Here is a 22,816-nt window from a genome sequence, read left to right on the forward strand (position 1 = left end):
GGGATCCAAATAATTTTTTCGGCGTTTTTAACTTAAAGTCTTAGCCCACCGCTATCTGTCCGAGAGCTTATCACCTTACCTTCGTATTATACACTGTATCTATTCCTTAATATGTATATGAGAGTTATTAGATTAAGCAAATGAAACCCCGGAAATTTCGGGATACAATTACTTGCAGATGTCATAAATAATATCATTTTCTGAAGATTTTAAAATCATTTTGTTATAATATTTGTAATAGGTACCATGACGGCGTATTAACTAAAGTACTTCTTCCTTTTTAGAAGCTAAAAACGGACATTCATATTCCAATGGCTGATAGACTTTCAAATCTTGGTCGGATGATTCGAAAGTCGATCTTAGTCTTAAAATGTGAAGAGGGCTCTGCAAAAGCCATATAAAAAGAATTAATTAATAATTATGATACCTGGAAAAATATTACATCTGTAAATAGTGGGAATATAAGTGGGATTTTAGAGCGTATATAAGACAATATAACTTAGCTTATTGAAACATACCACAAATTGTCTTATCTAATCCACCAGACCTGAATTGAGCTACTCATTTATTCAATCTATATCAATGAACTACGAGTCCCTTCAAAAAGATTAGAGCAAGTTGCAATGGATGATATTAACAGAAGCGAAAACCCTGGATAGCGAGATTATTTTAAGTACTTAAATTAACCATATATTGGACAAATAATGGATTTCTTTTTACTGCGCCTATTATTTATTAAAATTTCTAACAACCCTTTTAAAATACTTATTTGATTGCGTTAAGTCGATGGGAGGTACCGGATTTTCTTTCCAGGAAAATTCTATGACTGACATCGTGATTTGTAAATTTCCATCGCAAAAGAGACAAAACGAGCGGAAGCTGACAAAATGGTATATCTCAGCTCATCTTATCGTTGATAGGTAGTTAGCCTTGAGTGTTTTTCAATTAAGAATTGCAAAGTCCGGGTTCCTTCTTACTGCAGAAGTTCCATTATTCTTTTTTGAAATTCTAAAAAGAACCAAACCTTAGCCGAATTTTTCTTCCCCATTCATTAATACCATTAGCTTGATGGATATGACGAGACAATTAACAAACTCATAAAGAGTGATATTATAGATTTTTTTACAGTCCTTGCAGGATCTAACGTATTTAATACAATCCATGGAGATCCATATAACTACAGGGAATACTCTTTATCAAAAACCCCGTCAGAGAAGACACTATTCCTCGTTTACAAATCACAAACGGGTAGCACAAACGCTTTCTATGCAGCTGTGAATGAACTTTTGCAGCTGTATAGAAAGCGTTTGACAAGTTTTTCCACTCCTCTGTGATCCTGGACTTCAGGGCTTCAACATCCGGGGAGAAGTCTTGTTTGTCTTGGCCTCCAAGATGCACCAAACAGTGAAGTACAGAGTGTTCAGGTCTGGTGAGAATGAAATACAAAAGTCTGCCGCCCATAAGGCAGCCATGTTCTCCCTGTAGAAATGCTGTACCTTCTTAGACGTGTGTACCGTGACACTGTCTTGGGTAAACCATGGCACGATATGGTACCTGATGACCTTGTAGTAGACGTCCGTGTTGACTTTCTCGTTGACCGGGAAGAAGTAGGGAAGTATCTTACTACCGTCGGACGCCACGGCACCGAGGACCCTGACCTAAGCTGAATGTTTGGTTCTGAAGGTTCCCTCGACCTGTGCCCTTAATTTAGCCAAGAAGCGATCATTCCTCCGTCTAAGTTGTGGAAATCTTCTTTGTCGGAGAATGACTTTTGCTCAGAGGAGATCGCACACCCTCTGCCGTTTAGGTTGTTGCTCGGACATTTTTGATCGCACAAAAGCAAAAAAATATCAAATTGTAGCTTTTTGCTAGCTTTTTCGAAAGGCGCTAGTACAAAATAGTTAGACTTTTAGAGCTGAGGCTAATTTTTGAGTCCTCACCCTGTAGATGGCACTTTTTTTTTATTTATTCACCTCATTTTCGTGAAGTAACAACCTTCAAAAGACAGCTGTCAAAATTTCATGAGAATTTGTTCTTAAGTTTGTGAGTTATTGTGTGAAGTGTGACGCTATTTTAATTATTTCCAAAACAATGGATCAAAAACAATTTTGTATTTTAATTTTACACTGCTTCTTGATGGAAAAAATACCTTTCAAGCTAAGTAATGTTTTGAAAAGTTTTCTGGGCACTCTGCTCCATAAAGTGAAAAAAAAATAATGATAATAACTACAAAAAAATCAATTTTGAACATAAAAAAACGTATGTTCTTTGTTAAGCCTGGGACTCTTCAGCACTTGTGCTATACAAAAGGAGCAATATTTAACGATTAAAACCAACTACTTTTAGAGGAATTAATGTTCCTTTTAAACTCCTAACTAAAATTTATACAACTTTTTTGGCTATGAATATTTTTTTTTCTTTTAATTTATGCTATATTTCATTCCCAGAGAATAAATAAATCTTTTGAGAGTATCAAAATGTATACCATTTATCGAAAGCCATATATATTACTTGTGTGCCATAATTCTTTAATAGGTCTACGACTAATATACATACATACTGATATCTAATTACTAAACATAAATACCTTTAAATAATCATATTTACGAGTATTGCGTAAAAGAAGGGCATTAATAACTGCCAAATTCTAAATATATACTTTTATACATAGCTATGTATGTGTGCCGTACCGTCAATTTTGTTTACCATCTCAATAATAATATATGTATAATCAAATCCGGAGAAAGTAAACTGATATTTTTGAGATGAAAAGTTGACTATATTTGGATTTTTCTAATACACGAAGTATATTAGAAAAATCATTGTTTTTGGATACTTTTGTAATTTTGAAAATCCTAATTTTGAGGAAACCAATGTTTTGATTAGATCCTATTTTTACAGATCATCCAGGATTATTAAGTAATATTTATCTATAAGTGAACGGGTTTTTTTCGGGGGTACTAATTATTTGTTTCCGATTTTATTGAAAAGCAATGTGAAATGAATTTAAATAGAACTTTAATTGGCAGAGTGTAAAGCCTCTACCTAAAAAGTTATGTCTCTCAATATGATCTAAAGTTAAGGTCAATTATGCATATTGTACATTTTGACCAATGAGCCTGACTATATTGCGGTTCTATATTCTATATCACCTTCGTAGCAAGATGATAAAAATTGATCCGTGACTTTATCCGTAATCCTGCTGACTAACAAACAAACAAGTGCTTCGTTGGTTGAGGTAAACATACAGAACAAAAATGTTTGTACCAGCTTACGATTTGGACGTATAAAAAAGTGAAATCCTCATCGTAATTCTTCATTTCATGAATTCTTATATGGTTGTTTCCAGCCAAGGAAGAAAAGGTTTACTTTTTTTTTTACTTTATGTTTCTTCTATGTGAAGTAATTTATGAAGTAAACAATTTTTATGTGAGGGAACGTTGACTATCATAGTACTTTTATTATATCCGGAGTTGACTGAATATAATATACTCGTTTGAATAACTATAAAAAGACAAATGTATTTCGTCAAATTCACTAAAGCTTCCTTCCTCCTCAAATTAAAATAAATGAAGGCTTTCCATTAGAATATATTGTCCGTCAATACAAAAGAAAGATGATTTTTTTTTGTCAAAAGTATGTGTGAATTATATTTGTATTCTTCGACAAATTATAGTCAATTTATATTAAAAAGATATTCTTGTTAACCTTGTGGAGGCACTTAAAGTAGCTAAAATTGATCGTTACAATAAAAGAATGTGAACTTAAGAGATTGTATTTAAAAGACCATAGCGGAAACAATATAAGTCTCTTAAATCAAATATAAGTTCCAAACTATAGCTAAAACTCTTGGTTGTCCAAACGTATCCCATAAAATTTGAACATAATCACATAATCGACTCAAATATGTCTATGTCATGTTGACCTGTATGTACATACCAGCATATGAAGTACAAAAATAAATTGGAATTTTTCACAGTTTGTATTACTACCAAGAAATTCCCAAAATTCGTTATAGTCATCTCTTAGAAGAATCCGTTGAAGGTATTCGTTGGCAAAATTGATAACTTAATGTGGTTTATCCACAGTGTGACATGCTATTTCCCAACTTACAATTCCATGCTCATGAGTGTCGTTTGTACCTTTTTTGGAATCCTTTAATGTATAGAAGCTTGGGAGAAGAGGTATCTCCCAAACATGCTTTTCCCTATATATTTCTTCAATAATCATATTTGATTATTCCTGAATAATTTTTTTAATTCAAAATGATAAAATAGGAAAAATTTACAAAGCCATTCGTGATTAAAGCAATTTATATCCAGTCAATTAGATAACAAATACACCATTAATATACAACTCTCTTTGAGGTCGTGTTGAAACTCAAAAGTTTCTGACCTCAACGTGAAGATAGCAGCACGCACTTGTAAATAAAAATTAGTCACATGTATCTGGCATCTTGTTTACAGTTATTCACCCCAAAGTTTCAGGCAATTTGGATTCGCAGTTCTTATATAACAGTCGTTTGAGAGAGTTAATGTTAGTGTTTTGACGGAAATCGACAAAATCGAGTATCACTCCTTTGGTGCAGTTTAGGTTCAATAAGTTCAAGATTTGGCGCCAATTAATTACTATAGATGAAATTTAGATACACCATTGTGATCCCGAAACAAAAAAGCAATCCAATCAATGAACTGGTAAGATTTTCATCAAATGTAGAGGCAATACTTCGTGAATAATTATTCTGCAGAGAAAATCGCCAAGTAATATTTGGAGGGGTTACAGAGATGGGAGAATCTATGGGAGAAGTATACAAGTAGACTGTAATGAAAAACAAGATAAAAATTTAGAAAAAATCTCTTGTATCTCTGTTATGTAGGAAACTTTTCAGACCACCCTCGTATATACCATATGAGCATTAACTTTTTATCTATGTAAATATCATTTGAGATTGAATTAAAATCTGGAATAGCATCTATCAATAAACTAAATATCCTTTTTTGGCCAAATTTCCTGGAGCAAATCTTCTTTTGGCGAATAGTTCTAGAACCAGTTATAATATCTAGGTAAATGATTTATGATAAAAATAACTTGTATCCTCTAAAGATAAAGATTAAAGTCTTTAGGGTTTGAGAAGGAGGTCTAACAAAATCAGCAGCGGTGGAAAAGGTGGTAAAGCTAAGGGTAAGTCCATGTCTTGTTCATCCAGAACGGCTCTTCAATTCCTTGCAGTATATATTCATCGGTTGGTTCGTAAGGACAATTACATAGAACGATTAGGTTCAGGAGCCCCTGTGTACATAGAGGCTTTATTAGAGTACATAGGCGCTGAGATCTTGCAATAGACGAGTAATGCTGTACGTGATAACAAGAAAAGCAGGATCATTCCTAGTCATCTTCAATTGACAATTTGTAATGACGAGGAGTTGTATAAAATTTTGGATGGGATGAACATTGCTCAAGGTGCCCCTTTACCCCATATACATACTGTTTTTGCCAAAATGGCCAAGTTCTCCAAGGTGAAAGGATCATCTAAGAATATTCTTCATTATATATTTATAATTTATCATGTTCCATGCGCTTTAATAAAATAAACCTCTCTATTATTTTTGGTTGAGTGATTAAAATGAATTCATATTTCGATATATTAATCATAAAGAATTAGTTACAAAACAAGACAAATCTGATCTCTCTTGCTTACGTACAAGTCAAATCACACTTGAACGTGATCGACAAATTTCCATTCGCGAACTCCAAGAAATGGGGGGGTCTCCAGGACCACTGTCTACGCCGTCAGCAATTCCGAAACGTTGCAGAGTTAGAAGGGCTCTCTCAAAAAGGCCACACTGGAACTGGAGGTGTTAAAGAAAACAGCTCAGGCCAATACCCTCAAGTCCATGTGGGCACATGTCAGAGATCTCAGCGATTCACACCAGACTGATGTGGCGAGCTATCAAAAAAGAGGGTGAAAAGAGCCTTGTGATGGGGGAAAGGCCACTTTTGACACCAATAATGGAAGAAGCCAATCTCGTCCGTTGCAAGGCTCTTTTGCATGAGTTTTGAATGGGTTCTTTTGAACTCTTGTTTGACACTTTTGCCCCCTATGGCACTTATGCAAACTCCCTCATCACACCTTTTGAGTGCATGTTGAGGAGAAGGCCTGCAGTGTCTGTTATCCATACACCGAGGCCCTCAATGCCCCCCTCAGCCAGCACTGGTACGCCATTATAAAGGAATACTTCCGTAGCGGTTGCCAGGCCTTCCACCACCCCCTGGAAGCCATCATTGCCTCTTAGGACGGCTATATTAATGATTAAGAGACATCAGATCAACACATCTATTTACAGTAGTAGCTTCGTCGAAATTTTATCCTTAATTAATAAATTATACCCTGTTGAATTTTAAATTCAAGGCATTCATATTTTAATGGGCCACTCAGTTTCTAACTGAAGAATATATAAATACTAAAACCAAGACAATTTTATTTAGGATGTCGTATTAATTAAATCCAGAGAGAATAAGTTAAAGTGATTTTAGATCAAACAAGGAAAAATACCTGTCTTCATTTTAAATTTCCACCTCAAAGCATTACTTAAGGTCATGATGAAGTCAGGTAATAGGTTAATTGCAAAAAACATACAACATAATGCATTTTGGTATTTTTTTTTTCATTGTTTATCATGTTACTCGTAAATTATGCATTATGTCAACAACTACTTAAAGGTTAAATATAACGTGTAGGGTGTACATCTTTCTTTCTTTTTTTTTGCCCTTGAAGAGTGATCATTATTATATGTAATTTATGTTACTCTTTTCATAACTATTTATTCTGCTGTGTTTTTTTAGGTGTGAAAATAACAGAACTCAAAGTTCCTTCCACCTTCAGCGTTGACGAAAGTGATGAGGTGATACTGGATTGTATTTATGAGGTAGAAGAAAGCCTCTATTCTCAATTGGACATTAAATGGTACTTTAATGATCGTCCAGTGCCCATTTACATGTGGATACCTGGTTATAAGCCTCAAACTCGTGGAGGGGTTCCTTTTGCTATGTCTCTTGTGTCTGGAGCCTCACATTTAGATGGAAAAGAAATACATAAGTATAATGAGCATAGAGCTATCAAGATTATCCATCCGGATGAGAGACATAGTGGGGAATATACGTGTAAAGTATCTACCTTTGTGGATGAGGACTCATCATCTGCATCCATGATTGTGTACGGTAAGTAGAAGACTGTATGTGTGTGTTTGTTGTCAGTTGTTGACTCCTCTTTTTTATATTTTTTTTAAGCCTAAAGGAGCTGCTTTTTTTTTTTTTTTTTTTTTTGGTCAATTAAAGAGTGGCCCACGAAACTTTTTCTTTTTGATATCGCTATAAAAAAAAGACAGATGGATATTTTTCAATAATTTTTTTTTATTTGAAAGCCTCAACATACTGGTTAATGATGGAATACCATTTCATTTATATGGCCGCTGTGACTGCCCTTACAGTAGCCATACTGCATAGTCGACCCAATTTTTCAATACATTTTCGATTGTTTGAGCTTCAATAGCTGCAATGGCGACTCCAATTTCATGTTTCAAATCGGCAATCGTCTCTGGATGGTTGGCGTAACATTTATCCTTGACGGTTCCCCACAAAAAAATAGTCCAAAAGAGTCAAATCGCAGCTACGAGGTGGCCAGTTGACGTTGCCGTTACGGCTTATGATGCGATTATCGAAGACAGTGCGCAAAAGATCCACTGCAACGTGGATGTGTGGCATGTAGCGCCATCCTGTTGGAACCAAATGTCGTCGATGTCTTCCTTTTCCATCTGGGGAAACAAAAAATCTTCCAACATGGCCTGATAGCGCTCACCATTAACCGTAACGGGAGCTCCTTGCTCGGTTTCTCGTTTTTTCACTTTCGGCAACAGCAGCAATGTTTTCGATTGAGCGCACTGGACGAACACGGGAACGCGTGGTTTTATCCATTAAACGAACCAGTTTCGCGCACACACTTCACAAATTTATCCACAAACTGCCTGGAAGGCGATTTATTTCGACCGACGTAATTTTCTTGCAGTTTCGTTTGAAGACTCTCCATTTTGGAAGTAAGTCTTCAGTATTTCCCAATTTTCTTTGAGCGTAAACTTAACCATTTCGTAAACTGGAGACCTTATACAAAATATTAGACACCATGAGAATGTTACTACAGCTGTCAGACGTCAAAAAGTGGTAGTTTAAAATGCAACCACTAAATGGGCTACCTGTTATTATACTAGCGGTAGTACTCGCTATTGGTTATTAGGAGTTGACAAACCAACAATGTCCGTTGTAATAATATAGAAGATAACTTCCCAACAAATCCTCGATGTTACTATCCGTCTTTCGCGAGCAACATGATATTCACTAGATACTTTATCAATTTATCCTCAAGATAAAAAAAAATAATACCAGCTTGATTTTTTTTTTTTAAGTATGATTTTAAGAGGTAGATAGTACTTTATCTCGTTGCTTTAACTCATTTAAAGTCACATTCATATATTTTTATAAATTTTAAATCAAGTATATACCCATTTTTTTTTCTTTTATATGAATTGAACTAAACGCCTGTGAGGTTTAATTCATTTTATACAGTGCTCCCTGTATATTGTATTGCCTTTTTTTATTTATTAATACTGTATTGGTATATGATATCCTTCATAGAGCATTATATACAATGCACTCTATCTACACGCTACATGCAAAACGCCTTCAAACCTTCATGAATATAGCTACATTGATATTTCTTAGATCAAAAATGCCTTGTTTGCAAACATATATTCATAAATACAGATAAACTTTGCTATACAGGTTGTCCACAATAAATTGGAACTACTTTAAACTTCATCCAGATCCATCATGTGGATACTCGGGGTTAAATCATACTAATATAAAAAGTTGCGTGAACAATACACTATAACTTCCACCACAATTGTTTTGACAACAAAACAATAGTCATCATGGAACAAGCAAGGAGAGACGCCATCCTCGAATTGGCTCGCGCGGGACACAAGCCCTCTGCTATCTACAAGCTTCTTAACTACCCCAAGCCCACGGTGTACCGGGTCTTCAATGCCTGGGAGGTTGAGTGGAAGGTCTACCACAAGGCCCACAACATGAAAAGTGACCGAATCCGCACTCCACGCTTCCTTGAAGGCCTCCGGAAGTCCATAAAGGCTTCCCCGGGGACTTCCTTGTCCAGGTTGGCCAAGAACCGTGGAGTGAGCAAGCAGCTGGTCTCCAAGGCTGTGAATGAGGACCTCGGGTACAGGTCATACCGAATGGCCAAACAACACATCCTCACGGCATCCATGAAGGCCACCAGGCTCACCAACGGTAAGCGTCTCCTCAATGACCTGAAGAGCCATGGTGGAAGAATCATTTTCTTCTCCGACGAGAAGAACTGGACTGTCGACAGAAGCTACAACGTCCAGAATGACAGGTGGCTTGCCAAGGAGAGAGAAGAGGTCCCTGCGGTCTTCACCACAAAGTTCCCGGCCTCCGTGATCACCCTGGGTGTTATCTGCAGCACCGGTGAGGTGATGCCTCCTTTCTTCTTCAATCCCAAGGAAAGGGTTAACGCGATAAGGTACTGCGAAGTCATGGAGGAGTTCGTCATCCCCTGGATGAAGGATACGGCTGCTGGGAGGGAGCTCATATTCCAACAAGGCTCAGCGCCTGCACAAGAGCATCGCGGCCCTAAAGAGATCCATTACGATGGAGTGGAATGCTGTCGATTCCGCGGAAGTCATCAGGGCATGCAAATCCTTTAGGGGCAGGATGGAGAAGATGGTGGCTGCTGAGGGAGGACATGTTGAATAAATTTATTGTTTAATTTCATGTCTAACTTTTTTATATTAACAAATACACTCCAAATTCCATTTTTATCAAGCAGGTTGAATTTTAAGAAAGTTCCAATTTATCGTGGACACCCTGTATGAATATAAATATGTATTGAATTGATAATTTTGTTTGTATAAAAATCAATGACTGATTATGAAATGAAATCAATTCTAGACAAAGGTAATTTATTTATATTATCTAATATATAAATTAAAATCCAATGTAATACTAATACCATTTTGAAAGTTCATGATACGTAGATTCAGCTGTGTTAGTCATGTTAAATTATTTGAAATAAGTTTCAAAAAGCGAGTCATGATCAGTGTTTTAAATTTTGATCAACATAAATCGAGTTATTTATTGTTAAGTGGCAAACATATTTATAATACTACATGAAGAAACAGTTGAGGAGAATGGCGACATTAACTCATTATATAGTTATTCCCGGTTAGTTTAAAAACATTTTTCTTTCTCTTTTGGAATAAAGGTTATGAGCTACAATTACCTATAAATAGGATTGCTATGGCAGATGCATGGAAAAAACATGAATATTGCAAAAAAAATTAAAAAAAGAATATAATATAATCTTCTTTCTTCCTTTTCATACAACAAAATTACATATTATTATCTTAAATGTCATTCCAAGACATTTTTTAATTTAATGCTTTACTAAAATGATGTAAGAGAATGCATTTATGAAGATCATATGAATGTTTATTGATACAGATGTACATTGAGAGTGGGTTTGTCGTCTGACATTTGGAAATTACAACTTTAAAAAATGATGAGGATGAGTCGTTGAAGGTACATATTAAAAAATATATAATACCTTGTGGTTTGTAAGGTAACAAATAGATATTTCCAAGGAATATTATATACATGGAAAAAAACTTCTTCACTGACGTCATAAATTGTTTAACAATTTAGGTATACACCATCTAGGGAACTCAGAGTTTATATTTTTACTACGTAAAGTGTACAAATGTACAATAAATCTACGTTAAACTCCATCAAATAGTTTTATAGTGGAAAAAAATACTTACTATCTGGATTGAATAATACTTGTTGCCAATGAGCAACACTTACATTGGAATTATATCAAAATAATATTTACTAAAATCCTTTAAAATGTTTGGAGTTGTACATTCTTTTTTTTTTGGGGGGGGGATCAATTACGACAAGAAAAGTAGGATAGTTCGAGAAAAATACCTTATTTTTTCCATTATAATAGTTAATTTGTATCTACAATGTGGAAATCAGATTGTGTAACGATGTAATAACTTTTAATACATTCATGGTCATGTATATAATAAAACAAGACAATGGAACTTTTAGTTTTTTATTGAGAGTAAGGTTGAAGTCCATTTATTTGTTGATCCCTTTTTGGCATGCAATTGATGACTATTTTGCTAAACATTATTAATGAAAAAAGTGTTTCATTGATTTAAAACTTGTTTGTTTGTACCTCCCCCCTTTTTCCCATAGTTGCTCAAAATAAGAGCAACTTTTTAACCTATTAGTGATGAATGAAGAAATTTAATAAATAAATCGGTTAATGAATGTTTATTGGTTTAATATATTTAGTGAATATCCTTCGAATATTAATGAATAAATAAATTTTTCTTAATTCCTGAAGATATTTTTGTATTTATTCTTTCATTTCATAGGTATTCTAATGAGAGAAAAAATGGGGCTAGGTACTTTTGCTTTAAACTATTTTGGCTCAAAGCCATTTTGCATATAAAATATTTCACCTTAAAATATAAATAAATGAAGTTTTTGCGTCGTGATTGTTTAGTTGATTAGAAGGTGATGCTTGGTTTTTAATTAAATTAGGTATTTCTTATTACTATAAAACCCATTGAATTTATGTCCCAAAATATATACAAACAATCAAAATGGAATGAATTTAAAACCAGAGACAAAATAGTAATAAAGTTAATATTATTTGAAAATATTTAGATAAACAAACACAACAAGGATTCGAAAGGAAGGAGAGTTAATCACTTCTCCGTTATCAATACTCATTAGAAATAATGGATTATTCATATTATAAACAATTCATGGATTGACAAAGAAGCATAATATCAGGCAAGAGCATCCTTCCATCCTTTTTCCAAAAGAAAAGAACCATTTAATGGGTTTCATAGTAATCAATATTAAATTTTTTGATTTAAAAATTTAAAATTAATATCAATGAGAACCAAAAATAATCAATAACAACTTATAAACCTCATTAATTTATATACTAAGACAAAATACCCTTGAAGCAACATAGTTTAAGGCGAAAATACCGGGTAACATTTTTTCTGTTAATAGAATAGCTATGAAGTGAAAGCCTCTAGTTGGTCAAAAAAGTAGGAAAAAGGAGTGTTTGTTCCACGTATAGAGTATTCCTTAGCATGCCTAATACTTATTGCAGTTATTCTTGACCAGGGCTCTGGAGTGCATCGTTTAGGGTTCTGTAATGTTATCAAGGTTATAAAAAAATATATTTCCTAAAAAAGGTCACCAAACATTCCCAACAAATGTATTTTCTAAAACATTTATGCTCATTAAAAAAATCAACATTTCGGATAAATTAGCTTATGCTAAATGCTTAGAGGTTATACAGGGGTGAAACAGTTACGAATCACTGGTATGTAGTAATCAAACTTGTGTTATTTGTTTTATTTATAAAACTTAAGTCTAAAAGTATTTAACCTCACAAAAAATTGAATGTATATTGTTAATACAAATAACCAATCATATAAAGATACATATTATATAGACATTGTATCTGAGTATCTTTCTAAACCTAATTACCTAAAACAATCACGTTTTTTTACTTATTTAAATATAATGGTTTTTTTTAACACAGTTAATTTCATACTCGAATGCATAAGACTAACCTAGAGATACTCATATACTACTGGGATATATCTATTTATAGTTAGGAAGAAGTACAACACCAGAGAAGTTTTACACAAAGTTACACACAAAAATCCCTCCTCCCCTCAAAAAAAAAATAATTGGTAATTACATATTTGTCGTACTCGTATGTTCAATTTTTTTTTTTTTACAAGGCGAATTGGAGTTATTAGATAACCAATACAACAAATTTATCATTTTTGCACATTTGAAACGGCGTTAGGGATCATAAATAGGTGAGGGAATACTCTATAGGGCTCAAAGATGAAATCTCCACCCTTTTACTTATTTACAAGAAAACAACATAAAATCCGGCATTTTGAATATTTTTATATCAAATAAAAAACATAGTCATTGTAGGTCATGTGTCTTCTGGCTTAATCGATATGATTGCCCTCAGCCTTTATATAGCCTTTAAAGTGGGAGAAAGCCTAAATGAGAAGGTCTCTGGGGATGGATGAGAAGTGCTCTTTGATGGCAGCCACAAGACTTGCCTTTATTTGTGTGGGGACGTCTATTAGTGTGTGCCTCAATGTAGTCACAGTCCATTGGATTAATATCGGGCCACTGGGCGCCAACAGTGCTTAGTCACGAGGTCGTAGCAGTTCTCCTCAAACCAGGAAAAATACTTTTGGACGCATGGCGGGTTTGAAGAGTCCTGCTGCCCCACCCAGAGGTGGCTCTTGGCCGCCTGGGTGATCTAGGGGGTCATAGTCTACTCCACCCCTTGCAGGTAGATATTGGGGTACAAATAAATACGGCATATCTCCGTGCCTTCTTTGATAACTGAATCTACGGCAGCTCCGAGTATAGTTCTTCAATTGTAACGAAATTAGATTGAATGAATTTGTTTTTTCTGTACATTACACAGGATTTTTTAAAAAAGTGATAGGGCGACAACATTCGGTTCCAAGACGACCGAAAGAGGGCCTAGGTTTCATTTTCGAGCCCTGTATAGATAGAATATGCATTATTTTTATTTTTTATTTATCATCTGTAGTTTGTCAAAATAAGGGCAATTTCCAGTTTTAAGACTATTCGCTGGAGGACAATTTAGGATATTTGGCAAATAACGATATTCAATATATTGATATACCGGATCCATAGTTAAAATTTAAAATTTGAACACTTATAAAAGAGAGGAATATGAAAAACAAAGAAGATAAATTGATAATTTATTCCCATTAGCTCACAATCTATGTGTTTTTATACCCCCACGTTGTTATCTTTATTGTACCACGGCATCTTTATCATTATTACCTGTCAAAGCTTCCAGTGGCATATTAAGGCCATTATCAAAGTCGATTTAGGCTAATTTGAAGATTATGTCACTTAATATCCCTCTTTATAGTGGGAATTAAATGTCCCATCTGGAAATGAATTTACTAGATTTACTGGGAAGGAAATTAATAGGAATTTATTTACCTCACACTCTAACGTTTGTACAATAACTATTAATTATATTCGTTACTGATCATTAATGAATATAATTAATTAAAAAAATATTAATCCGCAAAAGAACACTAATTAATTTACCTATTTAGTATATAATATAGAGGAATAATATTTATTCAATCTATTCATGTTATATAATTTTAAATTGAATTAAAATATGTCATCGCGTATATTAATGTATAAATATCATTTTCCGATCAAGTCTCCCAAATTGATGTTAAAATAGAAAAAATAGTCTTTACTTGGTCAAAACAAAAGAAAGGTAAAAAAGGAGTACAAATCAATCTATAGATTATTCCTGGCTGGCATATCCATATGACGTCTAGAGAAGGTAGGAGGTCTACGAAATTAGACAAAATCTGAAATGATTCATGATGGGTTCTGTTGCTCAATAGACAATCAAGTATGTACGTGGAGTATGTTTGAAATTTTTAAGATATTTAATTATACATGCGCACTGTTTACATATATATTCATTTTTAAACAAAGCGACAGAGAGTGGCGCCCCTTGCGGAAAAATAATACAACTCCCTGAATGATAATATTATACTGGGATATAACAAAGAGAATGAAGGACGGAGATGGAAATCCCACAACCTCGTTTTTACTGTGGGAAAGCCTTCTATAAATAAATCTTTGATCTTTGGCATGATTTGGAGACAAGCTAAGAAACAAAGTATAGTAACTTGATATATAAATTGCATCAACAATCTTAATTTTATTTGACCTCACAATATACGGAAAACTTTAACGGTTTTTATGACTTTGATAAGGATATAAAGTAAGCTTTTCCTCTAAAAACAATCTTAAGCAGATATTTGACAAATTGTTGAGTTGATTCGAGGAGTGAAAAGTGTACATTTGTACATTTAATAATTCCAACTATTTACTGTATCTTACATCAGAATTCCAATTCGTATTTCACCTTTCGCAAGATTAAGGGGTGTTTCGAGTACAAAGATTTATGGAACTATATCTTTTTTAGTTTTCTTGTTTTTAATAGGACGCAAACTTGATCAAAACACTGAGAAGATGGACTCAATAAAGCTCTGAATATTGGAGCCTGACTCTTTTTTTAATGATATTTAGCATTTACTATTAAAAATGAGTAATTAATAATTATTGATGGAAAATGAAGTGGATCTATAATGAAGATGAAAAATAATTAATGACTATTATAAATTTGAGTAGATACGAGTATAATATTAAAAATGTATGTTAATATTTGGTTTCTTATATTGATTGTACTATGTACATAGGTTATATTGTTGATGATAACCTCGACGAAAATTGTAGCAGTCTCATTCATGAGTACATATTAAAGTTGTGTGTAGAATGTCACTATAACAAAGGTATTATATTCCATGAATGGATAACGTTATTGATCTTGATTTATTTTTCACTGTTCTTTTCCTTACCATTGAGACTGAGTTGAAGTGCTCGGCTTAGTAATCAATCGTTTTTGATCAACTGAATTAAGAAATAAACATTTTACTTTACTTGGTATTTCTTAAGTAAATCGGAGATAGCGTTGCTATTCTGTTCAGAACATGAAAGAATCTATTGACATTCAACATAATTTGGAAATTTTTATAAAATAAGCTGTGCCATCGATAAAGAAACCTTTAGTCTCTTGCCACAGAAATCTGAGCCAAAAATATTGTTAAGACTTATTGTCAACCTTCTTAACATCTCCCAAATTCATTAAATAAAGGAAACCTAATAATGGCCATGCAGAGGACTTATCAATACTGCAGTCATTGATCATAGTTCCGTACAAGATAGGAAGACTATCATTTCCTACATGTTCTTTCTTAACCTTTGACAACACTTTTTTTATTTATGGACTCCATATTTACTTTGTGATGTGAAGTGAAAAGGAATGGCTTTGCCAGTATAATGTTCCATAAATTTTACAAGATTAGGATGGCTGGTAATATGGAGTGAGACATTGTAGAAGATATACATACATCTTGTTGTTCATATCTGACATAAAATTTGAAGCATCAGGACTATTTCAATTATATTGTTTGATAAAAGCTTGAAAAATTATTATCGTCAATAATTTTTTATCAAGGTTCTGTAATATTCATCACAATTATACATTTAACTAATTTGAGTTGTCTTTCTTTTTTTGCATTGGAAACAACTACTATTATGCTCAAGAAACACCTCCTCACAAAACGCTTCAACCCAAAATAGTTCTACTCAGTTTTTTAGATCATAATGGGTTTTAAACCAAAAAAGATTAGGCAGCAGATACTTATTCTTGAGCTGTGCAGCTGAGCCATCGGAGAAAACTTTGATATCAGTTACCTCCTTGTTTTCTTCTTTGACGATAGAGAAAAGACGGTCCATGTATATATATACAGAGAATTTACCCTAGGTCAAGCTGTCACTCACAAGACAGATACTTGAAACATATTTTCTGAGCAGCCAGTCGCAAGAGATGAATAGGGATATTTGATTTTACGACCAGTGAGCAGATTGCATCTCATCCTGATGAAAAGTTTGATAGTTTTCACGGAAGTTTATTTGAATAAACAATAATTAGTGGGAAACGATACTGTGGTCCTCGCAACACACAAGAGCAGAATTTATTATTTTTAGTGACCAATTTGCTATCATTCAATGCCAAATGATGAGCCTCGGCTCCATAATTCAAAATGATTTAGCTGATCAAGTTCATATGTTCAAGTTAATGTAGAGTGCTAGGAACTTTCATGTTCGATAAGAGCCTTCAGAAAGAGCCACCTCATCATTCCTCCTCCCCTCTCCCCAGTGTCACTTCCACAAAATAGGTATTCCAAGCGTTCGTCTTTGCTTTATCCGCCCTTCAAATCATATTTGAAAAATAAAATGAAAAATAACTTTGATATCGGAAATTTTATTGGAAGGAAACGCTAAAATTTTATCAGCGTTCAACATTCAGCTTTCTAAAAAATTCCATTCCGTTCATAGAACACATTTTCCATGAGATCCATTTCAATTTTGCGTTTCATTCACAAGCATTGTTTCACAAATATTTAATATTTATTTATAGATATGCCCAATTCTAGAACTTAATGTGTTATGAATCATCATCTAAATAACTAAATTGTTTGTCGCCATATTATAACATTAGAACTAATAAAGATCTAGTATCTCCACAGGAATATTGAATAGACAAATAATAAATAAATTATAACATTAAATTCCATATTTATAAGTTCTCTGTTATATTATTTTTTAATCCATCAGATTCATTCGGCTATATTTAAAAAAGACAATAAATAAATAATGTCAACTCTACTGCAAAAGGTGTAAAATGTTTCAAGATGTGAGACAGTTATAAGGTTTTAATTGAGTCCGATTTCTCATTACTCTAAGTCCAATCCTTATACTATTCTGTCCGAGACGGGTTTGCATTTTACCAATTCCGAGTAATCATTTACCGAGCTCATGGAAAACGGATGTGGATAAAAAATATATCCATTATAGTCATCCATTGATAGACTTTGTATAGATAATACATTTGTACACACAAAGTATCAATAAAAACCTAATAATACTCGATGTATTAGATTCTAAAAATATTAAAAGCAACCATAATAATGATAAATTATATTATATATTAAAGCTAATAAATTTGAACAGAAGAAACTAAATTATTATATTATTAAGTAAGATATATATAAAAATTGATTAAAAATGATGAAAAACTAAATAATTTCTTCATTGAGAATAAAATAGAAAATAAAAAAAGTGAAAAACTCATTCTCCACATTTTGCACCAGAATCTTTCAAAGTATGAGACACTTCTAAGGTTTTTATAGAGTCCGATTTATCATGCTTCTGATCCCTTATACTATTCTTTGCGATGCAATATTTTATTTTACCGATTCTGTGTAACCATGCACTGAGCTAATGAAAAATGATAACCCCATGTATAACAGGAAAATATCTACTTTGATAAAAAGTAGTACGAATGGTCAACTGTAACATTGATGTGATATAATTTATACTAAATATATAATATTACGAAGTAGATATATTGGTAATAATGGGATGAGTAACTTTTCCCCTTTCCTGTTCGTCTGCATTCCTGGAGATGTATTAAAATTTCTAGAGATGAATAGTTTGTCTCATATTGGAGAACTCTTATTACATGAAAAAGATTATTCGTTCTTAATCCTTTCAGTCTTCATCACGGATATAACGTTACTTGTACACATGAAAGGGGAACTATCATACATGCTATATGAAGGGATTTACATATTTTCTCTTTAGTGCTTAAAAATGAATATTTACAAATAATTAATTAAGTTTCATGTATATGTATCAAGACATCAATAAAAAAACTCCCTCCTGTTCTTAAATGAGTTGAAAAATTTGATCAATTTACAAAATTAGCCCATAGAACTTTCAAAAATTAATATTCAAATGGAAATAGGTTATTTGATGATCCTTTGTTACATTCAATTCTTCTTGGGTTATTTCATAAATATTGCTTCTTCCCTGATTACAACTGGTCAAGTTTGAGTATCTCATTTGGATCTTTAATTCCAGTCAATGATGGAGTGTCCATAGAGTTTCCATCAAGGGGAATGTTATCATGAATATAAAATACAAAGAGTAGATCATATGTGAAATGAATAATTCCCCCATTTTGGAACTATGGATCCCTTAGACCTACGATTTGTAAACAGTAAACACACTTAGTATTTCATTAACGTAAATGATATACATTTAGAATTTCCTTGATAAATGCAATCGGAGTTTATTTTCATTTATTCTTGTAATAAGCGTCATCAGAGTTAGCTGGCTCATAAATAATGACGTCACATAAAAATGTCTATGTCGTCACTTATTTTCAATAATAGCCAGTTATAATCTGTATTGATATTCTCAATTAGCATCAATAACTACATGTATTGATATGTACTACAATATCTTATAATATCAATACTTTTTGACAACCCTACTAACTATAAATATTAAGATATTGCAAGATACAGAAACATGTCGAAAAATGTCTTCTAGGTAATAAATATCCCTTTTTCCATAACTGCTTTCATTTTTTATCATTATATATAATATATTATAAAAATAAAACTACAAATAATATTGTTTGTTTCTGACATTTTTTTTTTATATTTGCTAAATGTATTAAAAAATAAAAACAGAGTTGTAAAGCCCAACTAATTGAGAAAAGTAAGAGTGTTTTTGTTTGATAAGAACATATAAACTTTATAAGGATGTCAAGTAACTTTCTATTTGGATAGTAATATTATTTATGTGCGCAAACATTTGATTATAATTAGATGAACAAAAAGGAAGCTATATCTGAAATGACTTTTATTTCCATTTTTTTGGTTTTAATTTTATCATGTATGTATGTAGAATAAAATGTAGACAGAGTTGTTATATACAAAATACGTGAGATGCTAAATGAGATATACATATATCCTTGAATATAATTATTTAACAAATGATGTAACAGTAATAAAGTTATTGCATAACTTAGGGATAAAGTCCAATTATCACTTACTTCAACATACATTAATTGAAAGAAAGTCCAATTATACTTACAGGGTTGAACACAAGATTGTGAACTCTCGAGCCTATCAGCCATCGTGAACTCTGTCCGAAGGTGGTGTGGGATCCTCACGTATGAAGACAATCCCAAATCGCCCATCACAGCCCTCCTGATAGTCTTAGCAGCCACGGATAAGTCGTTGGCGAGGCGATTCATCGATTTTCTGGGATCCTCCTTCATCTTCTTCTCCAAGCTGGACAGTAACTCCAGATCCCTCAATAAATTTCGCCCTCCACTTCCTGCTTTCATGAAAAGGTCTTCACTATCATTATTCATCTTGGTCACCTTGAAATTCAGGCTCCTGGATCACTTCACAATGTTCATAATCCTCACCAACTCAAGTTCAGCATCTAAGGAGATCTAAGATGCGCTACCCTTTGCCTTTTTTGTATAAAATGACAACATTACTCAAATTCAAGAATCTCTTAAATGCATGGCTATTTTATTGAAGGATAACTAAAAAATGCTCTATGTTCAAAATTATTCATATTCTATCCCCATACTATTTAATAGTTTTAATTGCCAAAAATAGAATATACTCATAGTTTAAGAGTCAATAGTCCTTGTTGAAAATTCTGGTACGTGCCCTATGTCCATCAACTTCCTGGATATCTCCTATGAAATGTTTTCCCACTTTGCCCTGGTAATGACCTCAAGCTATGGTCTTCAAGTTTAGCCACAAGTTATTGATTGGATTTAGGTCAGGACTTTGACTTGGCTATTTCAGAATGTTGACATTATTGTCCTTGAACCATTTATTGACTACTTTAGCGGTATGTTAAGGGTAATTGTCGTGATGGTATGTCCAGATTCCTCTAATTGCATTAGTTTCATCACAAAAATATAAAAACCACCAAAAAAAAAAAAAAAGAAGGGTATGAATAGTATTGATGACAAGTGTATATTAAACCCAATACGCATCTACCAACTTTTAATTTTGAAGATATGATGTAAAAACACACTGTGGTTCTAAGTTTTATCAAAAAAATTAACTTAATCAAGAATTTTGGTTTGTAGTAGAATATTTATTACTAATATAGTTTTCCAGGTGTACTATTGTCAACCAATTGACTAATATATCATTCATGACTCCTCTCCCCTCGACCATAATCTACATCAGTGTTACTCAAAGTGGGGGTTGCGACATGATTTCCCCCAAAAAAATTGATTTAGAGAAGTAAATATACTTTATGTATTTGGACTACAAAGACAATTTGTAGGTCAGATGAAGTAATTGTAATGCTATAATGTTTACTTATACTTAATATGTGGAACTCCTTCTGAACAGTTAAAGGATCATAATAATAAAGGAACAATTATCCTTCTGCCATAATGAAAATCATATAAAAAGTACTATTATAATTATATTAAAACACTCGAGTACAGCTTTATAATGTTTAAAACTCTTAAAATTTATTTCTTTTTCCCAAGGTTATTAGAAATGCAAGGTTAGACCATCATGTAAATCGGGCTAGCTGGAATTTTCAATTTGATGTATTGTACCGACTACTGGGCAAGACAGGCAGATTTTGACAAAAGACACAACCACTCATAGTCTATGAAGTGACTATTGCTAGAATTTTCAATTGAATATATCTTACCGACTGCTGGTTAGGAAAGACAGATTTTGACAAAACACCCAACCACTCATCTACTATGACGTCAATATTAAAAGCGTGGTGGAAGTCAAACATTAGTTGTAGATGCGTTATGATATAACCTTGTATTCCTATTAACCTTGCTTATTCCTTGCCCTTAGGCCGTACAAAATATTATTAAGGACAGTATTAACCCTTTTACAGTATGTCCTGCTCAAAATGCGAAATTTGAGAAAAAAAATGCTACAAAGGGGGGAATAACCCCTATTTTTTCGGCGCCAGAGACAAGGGCCAATCCTGTCATCGCAATATTTCTTATTTTTATTACGAAATCTCTACGGACAATACAATAATTTAAATATTTTAAATTTAATGGGAGTCTAAATAAAGACCACCCTATAGGTATACTCAGTGATGATAATCCGGTGTATTTTTTTTGGAATTGGTAATCTGAAAAATGAATTTTCTTTTCCGTAGCAGTTGTCATTATTATTCAATTCCGGAATAGATTCAATTATATTCAAAACCTGATTAAACATTGAGGTGTGCTCATAAAAGACAGAGCGTAACCCTCTGGATTTGTTGTGGAGATATACGTGTAAGTCCTTGTTGGACTCAAAGTATAATTGGAGATTGACATTGAAGTAATACAAGCAAATGTCATTGTTTGTATCTTTTTTTATTTCTTCCTCTCTTGTCACAGCTGATTGTACCTGATCTAATGAAGGTTCATTATTCTTTCTCACCTTTAAAACATTCTTCAAATTGTTAGGGTTACAATGATAATTTTGAGTTTTTTTTTATTTTACATGCTTATTCAACACTGGATTTTCAACTTTGCTGATATCAATTTATGTTACGCGTTCTCACCTCAAGAAAAAAAGAATAATAATAATAAAAGTTTGTGAAAAAAAATCAATATGTTGGGGTGGGTCATGAGTACTTTGGTATTATGAGCGCTCATTCATAAAAACAAACAAAATTCATCTTAACATACCGCACTAATTATTTAATTCAAATCTTAACCTATACTGAAAATGCAAATGAGTTATGATAAACATAATAAACCAATTACAAAACAAACAGAGACGGTGCTCTTGTTATTATGCACACGTCTGTAATATTTTATTACTACGACTATATGATTGTTACTTAGATCAAAAATTGTTTATGATATACATAATGGAGCACAATATACAGTACACTGGGTGACTTGTTTTTATATATTCATAAATTCATACAGAAATGAATAGCAAACTTTGCTTTATTATTATAGATAGTCACAGTATGTATCAATTTCAAATTTCAATTTGAAAATATTACCACAAAAAACAAACCCTTAAGGTTTTTTGAGAAGAATCGTCGACTATTTTCTCATCTCTATTAATGATCAAGGTAGATGATGTAGATT

The 22,816-nt window shown here is 32.9% G+C and overlaps 1 protein-coding gene across 3 annotated transcripts in view; it reads left to right on the forward strand.

The window, feature by feature from the left end:
* LOC121119126 (uncharacterized) overlaps nucleotides 1–22,816 on the forward strand; it is a 60,106-nt gene that overhangs the window by 17,755 nt on the left and 19,535 nt on the right. For all 3 annotated transcript variants that reach the window (XR_011779969.1, XM_040713763.2, XM_071888212.1), the window contains exon 2: nucleotides 6,844–7,218. Coding sequence is in view for 2 of the 3 variants with exons in the window: in XM_040713763.2 (XP_040569697.2) it covers nucleotides 6,844–7,218 (375 nt within the window). In the remaining variant the exon portion in view is untranslated. The remainder of the gene's footprint in view (nucleotides 1–6,843; nucleotides 7,219–22,816) is intronic.

This window comes from Lepeophtheirus salmonis, chromosome 5 (genome assembly GCF_016086655.4).
Source record: "Lepeophtheirus salmonis chromosome 5, UVic_Lsal_1.4, whole genome shotgun sequence".
NCBI lineage: Eukaryota > Metazoa > Arthropoda > Copepoda > Siphonostomatoida > Caligidae > Lepeophtheirus > Lepeophtheirus salmonis.